We start from the raw sequence: 18,277 nt of genomic DNA, 5'->3' as shown, positions 1-18,277 counted from the left end.
CGTACGCCGACGATACACAAATCATTGTGTCCATCTCACAATCTATTGATGCTACGGCGGAACGTTTTAGGAAATGCCTTACTGAGGTCAAAAACTGGATGAGCAATAACTTTTTACGGTTAAACACAGACAAAACTGAAATCATTGAGTTCGGTCATAAACCTTCCTTTTGGAGCGATTTATGGTGGCCCCCTGAAGCAGGAACTTGACCTCTCCCTGTTGATAAAGTTAAGAACCTTGGCTTTGTATTAGATAAAGAACTATCGTGCAAAGCCCAGGTGAACCAGGTGACTTCCACCTGCTTCTACAGCATCAAACTGCTCAGGAAAATTCTACCCTACATCCCGGTCACACTAAGGAAAACGGTGATGGGAGCCCTTGTATTGTCCCGGATAGACTACTGCAACTCCCTCTATCTAGGAGCAGGGGAAAAACAATTGTCCAAACTTCAGGCAATTCAAAATGCGGCAGCCAGAGTACTTCTGAGCCTTCCCAGACGTCACCCTACGTCTAAAGCCATAAGGGAGCTGCACTGGCTCCCGATTAGACGTCGCATCCAATTCAAAGTCCTGTGCCTGGTTCACAGATCGTTACACGGCAAGCAACCTGACGACTTCAACAATCTACTCCCCCGTTATGCACCTTCGCGCACATTGAGGTCAGCCACCCTTGACCTAGTATGCCAACCCAGAATAAAAAGAGCTCGATGGGGGGGAAAGTCCTTTTCCTACCAGGCGGCAAAAATTTGGAACTCATTACCCCCAACACTTTGTGCCCAAAAATCTAAAACGATTTTCAGAAAGGACTTAAAGACTTGGCTTTTTCACTAAACTGTGCTGTACGCTGATCTCTCCGTATCTCCCTCTTTCTGTATCTTAGCGCCAAGACGCCGCGGCATTCGTGCGCTCTACAAATATTTCAGTCAGTCAGTCAGTCAGTCTACCACATGCACAACAACAGAACAATGTAATTAGGACCATAATAAGGCAGAGACTCGGTTCTGCTCATGACAGGTTTAGCTAAATCTGCATGGGTGTGACCATAGAGTCAAGGAACTGAAGCAGTTCCCCCTTCATAGGACGACTTGTTTCAAAGTTTAAAAAAACATGTCCTTCAATGAGAAAGAAAATTCGGCAGATCCAGTGTAGCAGCAAATTGCATGGTCCAGAAATGCCCTGATCATGGGGAGGAATGACCCCTTGGGACCACCCTCCTTATCCCCACTGAGGCACGTGTTACAGTTAAGGATGGGAAGATTATTTTGCCCTGCAGGAACATACTTGTGCTGTTGGAACCAGATGCTCCCTTTGCACCAGAGATACTGATGATAGAACAGAAGTTCCTCCACTGCTTCACTCCACAAAAGGTTGCTGCTTACTTTACATCGAGCCTAACGTTGTCTCGATCAGCATGCCAACTTCAGTAGTTTGAGTGTAGAGGTCTCCATCATTGGGAATCAACAATGTGATGACACACGCAGGCATTTCAAATTGACAAAGCCTTTTGCAGATTAATACTGGAAACCCTGCCTGGTGCACTGAGGTGATCTATGCTAGTAATCCCGTTTATGGGGGGCACTAATGTAATCTTGTCTGATGTGGTCACTATTACAACACTATTAATGTTAGTAGCTCGGCATGATTTTCAACGAACATAAGTGGCTTTTATTTTTTTTTAAAAAGGTTGAAGACCCTTGCTTTATATTATGTGGTTTGGGGCAGTGCCGGATTAAACCCTGTAGAGGCCCTTAGACAGGGCCAACCTCGCAAACAATTTAAGAAAGCTTGATTGTAACTTTCTTTCAATATTAATTTGATCCGTTGTCGCGGTTCCCCTAAAAGGAGTGGGGCCCATAGGCCGATGCCTACTTTGCCTATTTGGTAATCCGCAACTGGTTAGGGGTGGCCAGGACTTCAAGGCCCTATGAAACGAAACCTTATGTGTCTTCCACTTCCCTTACCCAGTTCTCTGTTTTTGTCCTGATCAGTCAGAGGAAGACTGGGCAACTTGTGAGCTCATGTGTTGTGAACTGGGAAGTGCCCAGGACTTGCTCATCTCCAGTTTGTGACAAATATTGATCCTTTGCTCATTCTCAGTTCCCTAATGTTTTGGTAGAATGCGTGTGTAGGAGTGTGTTCAATCACTACATGAAACAATGGCGTGCCTACTGTAGGAGGGCGGAAAATAAAGCATTTATCCAAATGGACTGTGCTAATGTTCCTGGCAAAGTCATTTAAACAGAGAGAAAACATTTTCGTTGAAGAACAAGGGAATGATAAATGAAGCCGACGCTCAGCACTTTAATGGCAAATCGTCGCAGTTCAGTGTCAGCCTTGGCGCGCACATTAACAAATGATTGTAAATTACAGCGCACACAGGAGCCAGTTGAATAGGTAATCTGGCCGGGCAGACGAGAGGAGCGGGCTCCTGGGCGGTGGGCGCCATTTACACACATCCACGACTCGACCGCCATTGCACAGAAAGGAGTCAATCAAAGATGAAGATATTAAATAGAACTGCAAACTGAACTGAGAACCAATTTTGCTTTCAAATGGTTTTTCAAATGTAGATGTTAAGTGTGAAATGAATGCAGCTAATGACCATAGCTGCGAGAGTTATGCACCTGCTGATCAATGGAATATTATTATAAATGAGGTTGATTTTCTTTTTGACTACCTCATTTTTTCTCAACGTGCTCTCATTACTTTTCTATCACATATCTGACCCTTCGATATGAATGCTCAAGTGCAGACATATTAAAATAAAAAAACACATTGCCACTTGCAGCGCTCAGAAGGGAGGTGCATTGAACATTGCCCTGGGGTTCTTAGATCCAAGATGCGGCCAGTTTATTTTTCATAACAGTAATATAAGCCGATTTTGTTATTGCATTTGTGATGGCTTTTGATACTTCTTTTTGATGGAATAATTTAGTTCACTGATGACAGGGCAATCTTGTTTATATTCAACATTTTACTTTCGTCTATCACTGTACATTTTAACCATTTGAACATTTCGCAACATCATTTTGAGTAAATAAACTAGTTTCGAAATGCACTATCCGATATATAAAAACGATCTACTTTATTATTCTATCAAACACGTTTGTTTACAAAACATATATATCACAAACAAGAATTTCTTTTTGCCACCGAATCACTAGTTTATTTCAAACCTTTTTTCCTATACTACAATTACCGTAGAGGTATCCCATTACAAATGATGCCAATCACACATGTTATGGACCCGTGATGTTTGAAGGTAATGATTCAAATTGCCATTTCTGCACGATGTGTCATCTTCTCAATCAGAATTACAAATTTACAACAGCAATTGCAGGTCTACATGGGGAATTGTTGAAAGCACTCAAGCCAATACCTGGTTGATGTTTTTACTTTTTATCTGTGGGTTGCTGTGAAAGTGTCCTACATTGATGTTTTGGAGACATTCCAGCAAATTGATGCAGTGACTAATCTTTTATTAAGTTCTATGTATTTCGGCATGTTTAATTTAAAAATACTTTAAAACTGCAAATCCCTCAACCATGTGTTTCTGCATTGCTCTATCAGTTATAAAAATATCTTCAACTATTTAGCATGAATCTGCTTCGAATTTTTTTTTCACAAAATAGTGCCCATTGGTTGGAGGGAAAATGTATTGGGAAAAATCAGAAATCGTAAAGTAGAGAATCGAACTGAAAGACACATCCTTCATGTTCCTTTGCAGAAATGCAACAATAGAGGTAGGACTTGTTCTGTAGTTTGAAAAATATGTAGGACATTAGTTATTATATAAGGTTAGGAGCTTTCCACTTATGTGCATCAGTGATACTGCAACTCGTCAGAATGATGCACATCTACTAAGCAGAGGTTTAACCAAACCTACAAGTAAATCTCAAAAAATGATGTGGGATGTTACACTCAGTGGTGTGCACCTGAAGGTCACTGCTTACCAGAGAGCTCAGCCCTCTCACTATTACAATTTATCATCTGCATGCCACCACACTGGTACGGGCAATCGACCAGTACCAGCTCCTGTTCCAAGTGCACATTGGTGATTTCCAAATACATCTTAAATTGTATAATGAGAAAACAGGGATGAAAAGAGAACAGGGTCTGACAAAGCCAAACGGTCTGGTGTTGGCTATCAAACTTTGTGAATGTTAGGTTTATTTGGGGTCAAATTTCTTGTAAAATTACATTGTTGTGGGATCAGCTGGGCCGTCCACAATATAAAAATAGAAACATTAGCTTAAAGCAAAGATTCTTTTTTTAATTTGAAAAGGCACACTTTGCCATAGTAGACCTGCACATTGAAGGGACCTGATTCGTGTGAGGATGTGCTCCTTGTGAAAGAGCAGAATGCCTTCACTCACAGTGAAGTTAGCCAGTGGCTGATGTGGGCTAACCTATTGCCCCATGCCACTGTAGTGGGTGGAAGGAAAAATTTGAATGACACGGAACAGACCATTTGATGAAGAAGTCTGACTGGCAGCCCTTGAAGTAAGCATGCTATATATAACATTTTAGGAAAAGGAAAAGGTCTTCAATAATGTCAGAACTGGGGAAATATGATAGTGTCTCCTCTATTTCCTCTTCTATCCCTTGATTTTCTAAATTGTGTTAGAAATGTTTGTATTTCCTTTTTTTTGTAAACTGTTTCTTAACTGCCATTTTCTATTTATATTCCAGTTAATCTTTGACATATATCTCAAATATATTGCTTAAGCAGGTGGATAGTAAACATGACTGTATCACACCGTTTCTAACATTGGATTGAATTCTCAGGTAAAGTGTAGTTCAAAGGATATTTAGGTAGGCATGGTTAGTTGTCTTTGAGGGCCGATTGAGCGGAGGGACATAGCCCCTCCCCCTTGACAGCGTCACTTCCGGGGGTCATTGGCATTTCAGGCGGAAGATCTGCCGGTCACGGTGAGACAGTAGACGCGCACCGGAGAGTAAGCAGTGCTTTTTAAAAGTGTTAACTTTGTTTGGGGCATTTTTTTCTTTTAATCTTGAATTGACCGGAACTCACACGTACCTTTTTAACTGCACTGCAGGGCTTAGTTGGTCCCCGGTCCACCACGGTCTTTGTGGGCCGATTGAGTGGAGGGACATAGCTCCTCCCCCTTGACAGTGTCACTTCCAGGGGTCATTGGCATTTAAGGCAGATGGCTTGCCGACTGCCCACAGCGGGCACGCCGCTGGTGTGCCTTAAAGGCAAGCCCGTCTGCGCCCGGACCAGGCTTAGGGCTAGACCCCCTGGCTCTTGTGCCCCAGGGAGACTATGTTACCCCAGAGACACCCTCATGAGTCTTGACTCACTTAGGGGGAGGCAAATTGCCCACAAATTTTGCCTAACAGCCACCCTAAGGGTTATGCAGCTTCTTGTACAAACTGCTTGTCACCTCTCCTGTATATAACTTCTTTTCATAGCATATTGCTGCCTAGTAGGACTACAAACAGCTAGAGGCTAAATGATTGTGTGCCAAACAAGCTGCCGCCAGACAACATGACAGGGTTGGCGCCTGACCCACCAAGAAGGAGTGGTTTAAATTGTGGGTTGCTTAATGTTAGATCACTCCCCAAGCATTCTGTAGAGATACAGCTACTGATAGAGACACACAATCTCGATGTTCTGTTTTTGACAGAGACATGGACTACGGTAGGGTTGGAAATAGAGCTGGAATCGTCCTGCCCGGTGGGATACAAGGCTCTTCATAAACCTAGATTCAAGGGTCGGGGAGGTGGAACTGGAATTATCTTTAAAGAAGCGGTGAATATCTCCCCACTAGATATAGATGAAGTTACCTGCGTGAAGTTATTAGGCTTCTGTGTTAAGGATCAGACAGGCCATTCCCTCACGGGTATGATCTGCTACAGGCCACCAGGGGTAATCAATGCACAACAACAACAAGAATTGATTGATGTAATCAAAAATATGGCCACTACCCACACTAGATTCTTAGTCTTGGGGGACTTCAATCTGTGGGCCAACGGAAGAATGGACACAGCTTTTTATAACATCACTCAGTCATGTGCAAACCTGAGTCTGAAACAATGGGTGACTGAACTGACACATATAGAAGGTCACACCTTAGATCTGATTTTTGCCGAGGAAGATCTTATTACTATGGGGAAAATCCTGCCGGTGGGGTGGACGGACCACCACTTGGTCATTTTCAGCGTGCAAGGCATGAACAAAATGAGGCCCCCGGATACACAAGTTAGGACTTTCCGTGGTAGGGACTGGAAAGGGCTACTAAGAAAGGCAAAAACGGGCAGCCCTATATTTCAGACAGGAGCTCTTATTAATCCTGAGAAACAGGTCACTGAGAATTACATTGCTCTCAGTGACTATTTAATTAGGAAGCTTGACCAACTTGCTCCACTTAAAGTCATCAGGAAAAGAGGTAGCCCCTCAGCCCCATGGTACATGGAAAATCTAAGGAACCTCAAGTTATCCTGTAAAATGGCAGAAAGACAGTGGAGGAAGAAATACATGGAAAAGAATAAAACCAGTTGGAGGCTTACTATAATAAAATATAAAAAAGAAATAGTTACTGCCAAAGCTGAATACTTTGCATCCACCATCCTTTAAAGTTCCAATAAATCCAGGGACATCTTCAGGATTGTGAGAGACATGACCCACCCTCTCTGTACTAACAGTAAAATCAAACCCACTCAGGAGTTGTGCGATTGGCTGGCTCTCTTCTTCCAAGAAAAAATTAATAAAATTGTGGAAGGCCTGAAAGATATGTCCCCATCCGGTCTGTCAGACCAGAAACAGGGGGGGGGAGATGTGACAACTGGGATGGTGCTTCCAAGTTGGCTGTCCCTGGGGCTACTATGGATAATTTCCTGATATCTTCCGAAGAGGAGTTTACCCGAGTGGCCCTAGGAATTTCTTCAGGCTCACCCCTGGATCCTGTCCCTCACAAGCTAATGAAAGAACTTGGATTAGAGCTTTTCCCCATCCTACGTCAGCTGTGCTGCCAATCTCTCAATACTAGAGTGGTGCCACCCAGCTGGAAGCAGGCTGTTATCACGCCGCTCCTGAAAAAACCCACATTGGACTCAGGCTGTTATAAGAACTACAGACCAATATCCCTCTTACCCTACCCGGTTAAGATCGTGGAATGCCTGGTTAGTAGGGCACTGACAGCCTTGGTGGCCGTTCTAGACAGCCTTCGAATGCGGGCGGACAGGGGCCAATCGGTAATTCTAACATTACTAGACCTGTCAGCCGCATTCGATACGGTCAACCATTCTTCTCTCAAGGCTGGAAACCCTAGGGGTGACGGGTGTAGCACTGAGCTGCATGCGCTCCTACATATCTGATAGATGGCAAGCAGTAGCGCTCCCTCCGTATCAATCGGAATTTGTAAAAAATGTACACGGTACAGCAGGGGTCCTCAATCAGCCCCATTCTGTTTAATGCATATATGTGACCTCTGCTGGGGATTATTAAAACGCATAACATCAGTGTGATTAACTACGCTGATGACACCCCGCTTATTGTGTCCCCGGATGGTGACCAGTGTTCAAAGCACTTCATGGACAAGGACCCAAGCTGCTCCAAGATAGGTTCCAATGGTACGAACCTACACGTACCCTCCGCTCTTCTCCTGCTAGCCCTGCTAGGATTCCCAGGATAAAGAAAGTAACCCTGGGGGGGAAATGCTTTTAGCGTGGCAGCAGCCCACCTCTGGAACCGTCTTCCCCTGGAAATCAGGAGTATACAGAGACTGACGTTGTTCCACAAGAGAGTCAAGACCTGGCTTTTCCCTGAAGCTTGAAAATTGTGATTCTACTTAGTGATATGATTCCCCTCTGTAGTTGCCTCTTTTATATTTAGTAGCTTCTCTTACCGGTTCTTCTCTATGTCTCAGTGCCAGGATTCCCGCAGGGTTGCAGTGCGCTCTACAAATACCAAAAATAAATAAATAAATCCATTAGCGTAGCTTTATGAGAGTTATCTGTTCCAGCTAAATACAGCTCAGGAATGACTGTCGTCTTGCACTCTCAATTACTCTCAATTATTTCCTCATAGATTTGTTACGGAGCTTGTAGTGTCCAATATGCTCAGTTTCCAGTATTGTTCTCTCTGACTGTGTGGAAACAATAGTATGTGTGTTGACATGTGTAAAAAAATATATAGTAACAGTGTGGATCCCCTGCTGCGAGGTCAGTAGTATCCCACTTCCCTTTGTTCAAGGGTTAGAATTTTGTTAGTTGATATTGGCAAAAAGCATATTCTTACACACAAGGGAAAGGGCAGGGCAGCTAGCAGCCACATGGGCGGCATGTTCTGGTGCAATTTTACGTTACCCTTGGTCTGTGCTCTCAGTTAGGATTCGACCCCCTGTGATTATTCAATTCCTTTCTATTGTGAACCCAATTCCCATTTGCCTTTGATGGTGATACGTCATTCCGTATCCCTCTAGTAGTCTGTATGGGTGGGTCTGATCCTCTCCTGCTGGGTAAGAGACAGATGGTTAACAGTGACCCGATGGTGATGTGTGATAGGCTGTGAAATGTCCCCAGTTGACAGGAAGTCAGAAAGCAGGTTATTAATGGAAAACCTCTCCCCACTGGGATTTGGAAGGAAGTAAAATCCATGTAGAATAAGAAAAACAGGGGAACATCAGAACATGGATGGGCCGCACATGTATTCGGATGAACGAGAACAATCTACATGTGAAACGTACCAGATGGAAGACTGTGTCCTACCACTTTTGAAGCCAATAGCCTTGGAAATTGCTTGAGCCTATCACAATGAAATTAAAGATCTGTGCTTGTTTTCTGACTCTGACCTCCTTTTGTGTGACAAAACAACAGTGTTGGCAAGAGCACACGTTTTCAACTCTAAAGTCTTTCAAAGACCCTGCCACACCTTCAAACCAGCTCCAATGTGGAAGAGAGGGTGCCTTATTTACGTTCATTTAACATAGTCTGCCCTAACTTAAAAACTTGTAGTAAAACTTTGAATACAATATCAAGCGTCCGACTGGTCCTCATTCTAAAGAGATGTGAGCCTCCAATAAAAGTCCTGCATTGGATCCCAATTGATTCGAAACTTCAATCCAAAGGCAAACACACAAAGTATAAGGACTGCTTTAGCATTGCAAAGTAATACTTTTAGAAACTGTTCTCGTATTATGTGCCAACCAAAGATGGTTTGGCAATGCGCGCACAATGAACCACAATTCAAGTTGGAAAATCACAGGGCAATGTCCCTCTGAATCCAGCACTCAAAGTTCTCAAATTGCCTCGACTCATCACTGGGAACAATCCATATTTTGTGCAGAAAACTCCTGAAACAAGAATTGTTCAGGCAGCTTTTTGACTTATAGAAATGATTTCATGTTGTAACCTAGCGCAGTCTATTAATTGCGCCCTTTATCCCACAAATGGGATTTAGATTTCTTAGCTAAGTCTAATACTTACTGAATTCCCTTCACAACTAGAATGCCTTCGCAACATCTATTTTGACCATATTCTAGATATTCACACCTCAACACAAATAACCTGGCCTAGTGGGATTAAGCAAAGAAAAATCGACTGGAATATAACCCTAAGTGCCTGGTTGTACCACAACCTCAATCAAATGGAGGCATGCAGGCTGATATTACCAGAAGCAACCATGAAGGGCAGAACTCCCCTCATTGCCAGACTGGTCTATAAATGTTCATTCCTCTGGCATTAGTGTCCTCACTTGTTCTGTAATCTTATCAATTGCCATTGGTCGGCTATGTGAGAAATTGGGTATTGGACACAATGGGATGGAGATCTCGCCTCCGGGACTAGGGACACAGCAGCAAAGTTGTCTGTGATAAAAAAGGATAGGGAAAAACTATGACTTCAATAATATGTTTCCCCTTCCTGCTCTAGTCCCATCCCTAGATTTCCTAAAATAGGGCAAGCGAGAGGTGTTTGTTTCTACCATGAGGGTGGTGTGTGATAGGTTGAGAAGGGACCCTGCTTGTCAGTAAATTAGAAAGGTAATCAAAGTAAGCTCATTCCCAAAGGGCTATGGAAGCAGGTAAATACCTGTAGAAACATAAAAAAACAAATAGCAACGTCCTTAAAAGGAAATGCTAAAGGAAAGTGTACATTCCTCTGTACCGAAATAATCAAATGTGGCCAAAGAAAAAATATTATCATCATTGTTATCAATATTATGATTATGATTATTGTTATTTTGGCATTCGTGTTAGTGCAACTGCCACCCCAAAAGGGCGTCCCAGCACTAAAGTTAAGAGACTGGCACCTGAGACCAGCAGAACAGTCAGGGATTTAGGCCTGCCTTGTCAACATTTCACGTGGTTGAGCTCTGATCAGAGGCTCAAGGGAGGCTTTTTCCGTATTTTTGGGGCCAGATAAGAAAAACCTGTGCCTCCAGATCTTATACAGGTGAACGAAGAATTGTTTAGAAAAAAAGCATTATATGAGTGCTGTTTGCGAGCCGGTGTGTACTTAGAAATCTTTGAGTGTAGAAAAGCTAATCCCTCTTTTTCAATAGGATAAACACAGAACCTTAAATATCAGATGTTTCTGTACTGGCAGCCACTGAAGGTGTACAAGAAGGGAGAGATGGATCAGTAGAAAGTAAGTCTTATTAAACCCATGGCTACCAGAATCTGCAAGAGTGTAATCACTAATCAAGCACATTGGGAGTCCCACATGTACCGAACTGTGTCCTCGTGTAATGTACCTGGGTCTCATGTGAAGCGCTCCAATACCTTCGGGTTGAGTTCACGCAATATAAAACTGCAAAAATATATATATATAGTCCACCCGTGATAGCATTGCGGCTGAGGCCACAGAGCAACACGAGTCACCACTCAGCAAATTTGGTGTTATATGCCCAAGTGAAACAATGTGTCAGCAGTTATCTGTTTCATGTGAGAAATCATTGGAATACGAGCATTAATCTCCTTCACCCCCTTTGGGCCATCATGTAGTCTGACTTGGCATTATGCCACATGCAGTCCTTCATGAACGCCTTCGGGGACCACATGCCATGTCTATGAGCAGCGATGTCAGCAGCAGGATGTTGCTGGTAGAACGGCTATGTATTTGTTAGTGGTATTGATTAGCACTGCTGGAGCCCACTTCATGATGCTGCTGCATGTGTGATTTATGCAAGCTAGTGCTCGTTATGGGAACAGACTTTATTGATGTAGCCCCTCCTTTTTGTCTACACTCTGTTGTTTATCGCAGGCTGAGCCCTAAAGTGGTAAGAGACCCGCTCAACAAGTGCTGTTAGGACGTTTCATGTTGGTGGAGCCAACGTAGACTGAGGATTACACTGTACACTAGGTATTAAGGAACACTTTGTGGCAGGGCCCTCTCTCGGCAGCCTCTCCCTTTTCATTGCTGGCTCTTGCTGCTTAACTTCCTTCTTTATCTCTAGGATTGTTGCCTCAGGTCTGGGTGCGGAAGAGCAATATGGTGTCGGGTGGTGCAGCCGCTCATTGTCAGGTGCTTTTTGGGGCATGACACTTTAAAACCCAAGAACTGGCATGGTTCTCAATGCGTAAGGGGTACAGAGCTCCAAAGATCACATAGGGGCTGAGCTACTGCCGCGTCATCGTCCTACTGCCGGGTATCAGGTAAGTCACGCTGGGTCAGTGGCCTAAGTGTGTTCTTAGTGCAAGTGAGGTGGGATGCACTTTATGACTCCTCACCTCCTCCTTTGGGGCTCAGCCGGTTAATCTATGTAAGCGGGCAGAGTGGGCTCGAAAGGGTGAAAACTTTCGAGTACCTGGGCGTCATGTTAAATGACAGACTGACATGGAGCACGCATCAGGAGAAAGCACTCCTTAAACTGACCCAATACGCAGGGGCCACCTTGAATCTTCTGGGCAATAATAAATCAACCATTCGGCCCGTCGGTCCTCCTATACAGATCTACAAAATACAGGCTAGGGGGGCAGCCATGTATGGGTGTGAGCTTTGGGGGCATGCAGTAACACCGGATCTGGTAAAGGAGGAGAACAAATTTATTCGGAGGGTTGTAGGACTCCCCTCCAGTTCCCCTCTAGTCCCCCTAAGGTTAGACCTAGGGATGCGACCATTAGATGAAGAACTGGCCTTCCGTCCCTTGGCTTTCTGGCGTAGGTTGTGGGTAACTCCTGAATTGGTCAGCTACAGACAGGGACTACAGGAGGTGCTTGCTATGCCCAATGCTGGGAAAATCAATTGGCTGAAATTTATTAAATCAGAGTTGGAGGGTCTGGGACTTTCAAAGATGTGGTATGATCCGCTAACCAATTGCCCACTTTTGCCCAAAAAGAGACTAGCAAAGATATATTATGATAGCAAACTGACGAAACTTTTACAGCATCAAAAACTTGGCCCACTAACAGAGCTCTTCTTATGTATTAAGGACACGTATAGATTTGAACGAGTTCTAGACAATCTGTACCCTCCCCTGCTTAGGAAATTATATTTGCAATGGAGGCATGGGTCACTTCCACTTCGAGTATTCACAAGTAAGTGGAGTGAACAATCACCCAGCATGTGCCCAGCCTGCAGAATGTCTGATGAGTCCGAACTCCACATACTCTTTTTCTGCCCCATTTACCAAGGGTTGCGTAGGAAATGGATAGTTCCTCTATGCAGAAACTTGGGTTTTGGAGAGTGCATGGTCGCATTTAGAGTCCTAAAAACAAACTTGACGGACCACATTGTTTTCGCAGTGGCCAAATACTTGGGTGCCATATGGTCTCTGAGAAGAAAACATCTCGATGCTGGTAATTGACTCCATCGCACCAAGTTTATGCATTGTACTGTGTAATACTGCTTTTTAATAATTACGGATAATTTTACAAAGTATATTTTTATTTTTTTAACAATACTATGGATGTATTAAATGTCTTTTATGGTGAAAAATTTCTCCGAAATAAAGATTTATAAAGTAAAGTAAGCACAAAGAATGTGCTGTAGCTCTCACCGCTGGCAGCATCAGTGCCCAGGTGTAAAACCAGTAATGTGTGTTGTGCTGATGAGGCCTGTCGTCGCCTGAGCCATGTTAGCATAGGCTCCCTCACTGAGGCAAAGCTCAGGAGGTGGGAACCAACTGCTGACGTTTCTGTTCCCCTTTCCTATGGGAGTAACACAGTGATTCCCCTGTGGCCCTACAAAGGAATCCAAGTGCAGGAAGGTATTGGTGGCCTTTGGATGCCTTAAGTATGGAAGAGTTTGCCTGGTGGCACCACTGCAGCTTCTTTCCACTACAGAGAAGGAGCAACAAGGTAGGATCCTGGGAGGGGTGGTCCTGCCCAGGACAGTCACACCTTTACACGTCCTTCAGTGGGGCAGATTTTTGTGCACCACAATCCCTTCTTCCTCCTACCTGGTGAGCTCTGGGTGGGTGGGGGTCATCAGAGTGCTGAAGTAACAATACTGTGCCACTGCCTTCACGCCAAAGTCCACAGCTGCGGACGCGATTAGCCTCACCTAATCAGGAAGTGTTGGAGTCTCATGGATGTGTGTCCTGGCAAGAAGAACTCAGACAACAAGTTGCTGGGTGAGCCTGGAGAGAGGCCCAAGTCCTTAAATTCCTTTTTATTGCACCCGGTCACATGGACTTTGAAGTGGTTAAAGATATTGATGAGCACATGTGTGGGTGACAGCTCATGCAAGAGGAGCCACCCTGAAAATGAGTCCTTGTGGACACTACAGACAATGCAATTGTTAAATTTTCATTTGGGTAGAGTGTTTATTATTATACCGATTTGTTTTCAGTTGAGGGTGGAGAAGAGCATTGTATTGAGAAGTTCAGATTTAATACCAAATTACTGTTTAAGCAATCGTAACAGACCACACGTAAACCAAACCTGGGGATAGCCAATAGGTCTGCCATTGGTTGCCTAGCCGCTTACTTTGCCATTACTTGTTTTATGTTTTGTTTAGACTGTGTTCTTGAGCTGCCAGACCCTTGCAAGTATTCAAAATGTAATTGGCTAAAAGTTGAAATATTTCTTAGGTCTCAAAATAGCACACGTTGTCAATGTAGTCCTTGAACCTGAAGGGAACACCTTTGTATGTTAATGTGCTCTTGTGAAAGAGCAGAGTGCCCCAATGATGAATGTTTTATCGACACAACAGCAGGCCAATGAATAATAAAAAGGACTGGATAGTAGTACCCATAAGTAAGTAGATCATCATTTTAGTAAAATCAAAACGTCTTGATTAACACCAGACCTAAAAAGTATTGATTGCTCGTAGGGCTGACCTGCCGGGCTGTTATGGTTGTTGCAAAAGCCAGCAGAGGTTTTTTTAATGTGTTGCTTCCTCAAGTAGACAATGTATAAATCATCGTTTCCTGGTACACCCGGTTAACATCCCTCTTCCGTGTGTAACCACATCCTGCAAAGAGAGTGTTTTGGATGCTATGCTACTGGAAACCAGGAGGAAGCACATCATAAACTCCTCTACACCGATTTGATGCATATGTATTCACAATATTGTCATCTGTGTGATCATGACCATGTTGTCTTTTCTGCACATTCTGTGCCCTTGGCATCATGACACGAGGAAAGGCACAGTGAGCTATGCATCACTGGATGTTAATTTTGGATTTGGAAAAATATGCCCAGAAACTGAAACAGACAGGCAATGCTTTGTGTCTCTCTTTAAGCGGACAGAAAAGCCTACATAAATTGGCAGTTGCACTTTTAGGCACAGAAATCCTGTAATGTGTTCCCATTTAGTAGGTGACAGGGTGTCCCAAGATAGCAGGCGCTCAAGGGGCCGGAACAAGCATGATTATTAAAGGGTAGGCCTTCTCAGTTCCCGCAAATTGAATTCTTTGGTAGGCTGAAGGGCTTTAGAAACCCAGTGTAGAGTGCTGACATAAATTAGCATGTAAAGTGATTTTATGCATGCGGGCTGGCAACCACCAGGTTGAGCTTTACAGCCCAAGATCAATACCTAGCTTTTGAAAGATGAATTTTCTAAAATTCTCATTTTCTCTCCATGCTGTGAATTTCATACCTCTGTAATGCCACCCTAAGGTCACACACTGATTGTCATTTTTATTTTCCCTTTTTTGTTACAGGATAACCGATCTGGGCAATATCAAAAGAAGATTATATTTGTCAACGGTCCACAAGGAGTTATCTGCAACCCCTTTACATGCAAAAATCCCTCTTTTCATTATCAAACGCAAAATCGTAAGTCTCTTGAAACACTCGGAAATTCTGCTGACTGGGAATCCTCCCTCAAGAAGTGTTGAGTGCAGACTTTTGAAGCTCAGGCGTGTTAACTGCTAACCCAGTTACAGATTGTTAAAGAATCCATGTGATGCCAGCCAGCAATGCACAGGAGGACGACTTTAGAAAGCCTGCCTCAGCACTAAACTGTAATTTATTTGATTTCATTCTCTTCAAGCTCGCCATTTGTTTTACAAATGTGAGGTGAACACTTCTCTTTCTTTAAGGTGAAATGCGACACGCATGCATCTTTGTGCATTTATTACACTTCTGGGTAACTATCCCGATCAGTACATTTAATAAGAGAGGGCACTTAGGTACATTTTCAATTATTCAATCTTTTTAATGTATGATAGTTCTCTAGCTGAGATTTTAGTGCAGTCGTCTTCTTTTTAGAACAAACGCGCTTTCGAAGTCACAAATGCCATGTACACTTCACTAAAACCTGGGTACCAGTCTCGGGGCCTTGGTCGTATCAAGAACAGATGTGCTTGCTTAGATTCCCTCTGTGTTTTGCTTTCCCATTGTCTAACGTGCATGCACATAACTCGCACTTTCTGAGGTAATGGATAAACTGCAGAAAGCAATGCTGAGAAACAGTGGGAGGGAATCACTGGCCATGATTTATGACTTATGCTATCAGCAGTTCATGCACCAACTTCTGAACTACATGTATGCACTTTAGACACTTCAAATGCATAAAGACAGATGCTCTCCTCTGCTCTCAGCCAGCGCACCTCCCCATGATACCCCCCAGATACACAGAAGGCTTTGCATGTGCAAAGCAAGTGCACTTGAATTTGCCGGTGTAAATTCACAACTAGCTATGCCATGTGGTCGACTGCAATTCGTAAATGGCATTACGAATAGAAATGCACACGCAGGCTGATGGTTGAAATGCAAATGCACCTTACATTTTTTACTTATTTTCTTCTCATGAACATATTTTTTTTATATATGGTGAAATGCCTTTATCGATCGCCTGTAAAAAAAATATATGGGGCATCAGGAGGAACTTAGCCGGTTTGCACATCTTGTCCAAGATGTTGTAATGTTGTACCACAAACGTGCAGAAAGTGGGTGGGAACCGACCTTGAAATGTTTAATACTCACTAAGCTGTAACTTTGTTGTTGTTTACCACATTACCACTCACTTTCCCGCCCCAGGGAACAGACTTTGCCCTATAGGTATGAGACCAAAACATCTGCTAATTTGTGTGGATTTTCCAATGCCGCAAATCGGTTTAGGATACTGCCAATAAGGACATATGAAAACATAAGAGAATGTTGACGAGAGGAGACCTCAGTCACAAAGTGTGTGCAGACATGCAGTCTTCACACTTGCAAAGTCTAATTTTTTCAAAATCAATTTCGCAATGTTTGCCAAATGCGAGCCTTACAATTCTTTTAAGACAGTTTCAGCAGTCCTTGCTTTGAAGGAATGGACTGGAAACACATCTTTGCCATCCCCCATGCCCTGCTGTCGGCGCGTTTGCTACACAACGCAGCAAGGGACAAAGTCCCTAACTGCGCTCACTCTCACCAGCACAAGGATTTACAGGTGGGCCCACTAGCCCAACCCAGAGCTATTCTCCACGCCCACACCCATCCAATCCAAAATTCCCTCGGACACCCTGTTTCCACCACATATTCAACCTCGAGAGCAAGAAAATCAGCAAGAAGCTCACCACCATAGTCAGTGCATCCAGCACCACAGCCACCTTCCCCAAAGACTGGAAACACACCGAAGCCAAACCCCTTTTCAAGAAACCCTCTGCCAACCCCAGCGAACTCAAGAACTACAGTCCCATCTCTCTACTCCGCTTCCTTGCCAAAGTCACCGAGAAGGCCATCAACTGTCAACTCACAGGAACACCTGGAGAACAAAAATCTTCTGGACCCCTTCCAATCCAGATTCTGCTCTGAACCATACCACCGAAACGGCGCTGCTTGCTGGCACTGACAACATCAAAACCCTCCTGGACCAGGAAGAAACAGCAGCTCTGATCCTCCTTGGCCTGTCAGCAGCATTTGACACCGTATCCCACCACATCCTCATCAAGAGGCTTAATCACTTTGGAATTCAAGGAGATGCCCTGCAGTGGATCGCCTCCTTTCCTCACCAGAAGAACCCAGAACATTGTCCTGCACCGTTCACCTCAGAGTCTAAGAACATAACCTGCGGCATTCCCCAAGGCTCGGCTCTCAGCCCCACACTGTTCAACTCCTACATGACCGACCTGGCCAACATTGTTAGAACACACGGACTAAACATCATATCCTATGCAGACGACACCAAGCTCATGCTCTCGCTATCAGAAGAATCATCCACCTCACGGGCCAACTTCCTCACGGACCAACGTCCACAGGTGCATGACAAACGCCACTGACTGCCTGAAGCATAACTGCCTTAAACTCAACAGCAACAAAACAGAAGTACTGATCTTTGGGAGCAGCACCTACTGTGGAACAACTCATGGTAACCTCCCAAACGAGGACCCTCTCCGATGCCCATGGGCCATGCCCACAACCTTGGCATCATCTTGGACAACAAGCTCACCATGAAGAACCAGATCAATGCAGTTTCCTCCACCTGTTTCCTTACTCTTCACATTCTCCATAAGATCTACAGATGGCTCCCCGCCAACACCAAATGAAAAGTCACTCAAGCACTTATCACCAGCCTACTGGACTACGGGAACACACTTTACACCTCACCCTTCACCTCAGGAAGTTCCACTGGCTCTGCATTCATAAGAGATGTCAATTCAAGATGTTGACCCACACCTACAAAGCCCTCCAAAATCAAGGACTAACTTCCATCAAGCACCACATAACCTTTCACCAGCCCCCCAGACTCCTGCGCTCTGCCTCCTCCCTTACACACACACCTGCATCCATTAAAGCAACATTCGAGGACGCTCCTTCTCCTACCTCGCCGCAAAGACCTGGAACAACCTCCCCATGTATCTCAGGACTTCAACTTCTCTTCAGGAATTTTAGAACTCAGGAAAGGACTCAAGATCTGGCTGTTCAACTGAACCGCCGGAAGCA

At 44.1% G+C, this 18,277-nt stretch overlaps 1 protein-coding gene across 3 annotated transcripts in view; it reads left to right on the top strand.

Annotated features, from left to right (window-relative positions):
• CFAP20DC (CFAP20 domain containing) overlaps positions 1 to 18,277 on the top strand; it is a 1,807,766-nt gene that overhangs the window by 369,695 nt on the left and 1,419,794 nt on the right. For all 3 annotated transcript variants that reach the window (XM_078661515.1, XM_078661514.1, XM_078661516.1), the window contains exon 5: positions 15,070 to 15,184. In XM_078661515.1, the coding sequence (XP_078517641.1) occupies positions 15,070 to 15,184 (115 nt within the window). The remainder of the gene's footprint in view (positions 1 to 15,069; positions 15,185 to 18,277) is intronic.

Source organism: Lissotriton helveticus, chromosome 9, assembly GCF_964261635.1.
Source record: "Lissotriton helveticus chromosome 9, aLisHel1.1, whole genome shotgun sequence".
Taxonomy (NCBI): domain Eukaryota; kingdom Metazoa; phylum Chordata; class Amphibia; order Caudata; family Salamandridae; genus Lissotriton; species Lissotriton helveticus.
The sequence above is the reverse complement of the archived record's forward strand: the minus strand, read 5'-3'. Positions and strand labels throughout refer to the sequence as shown.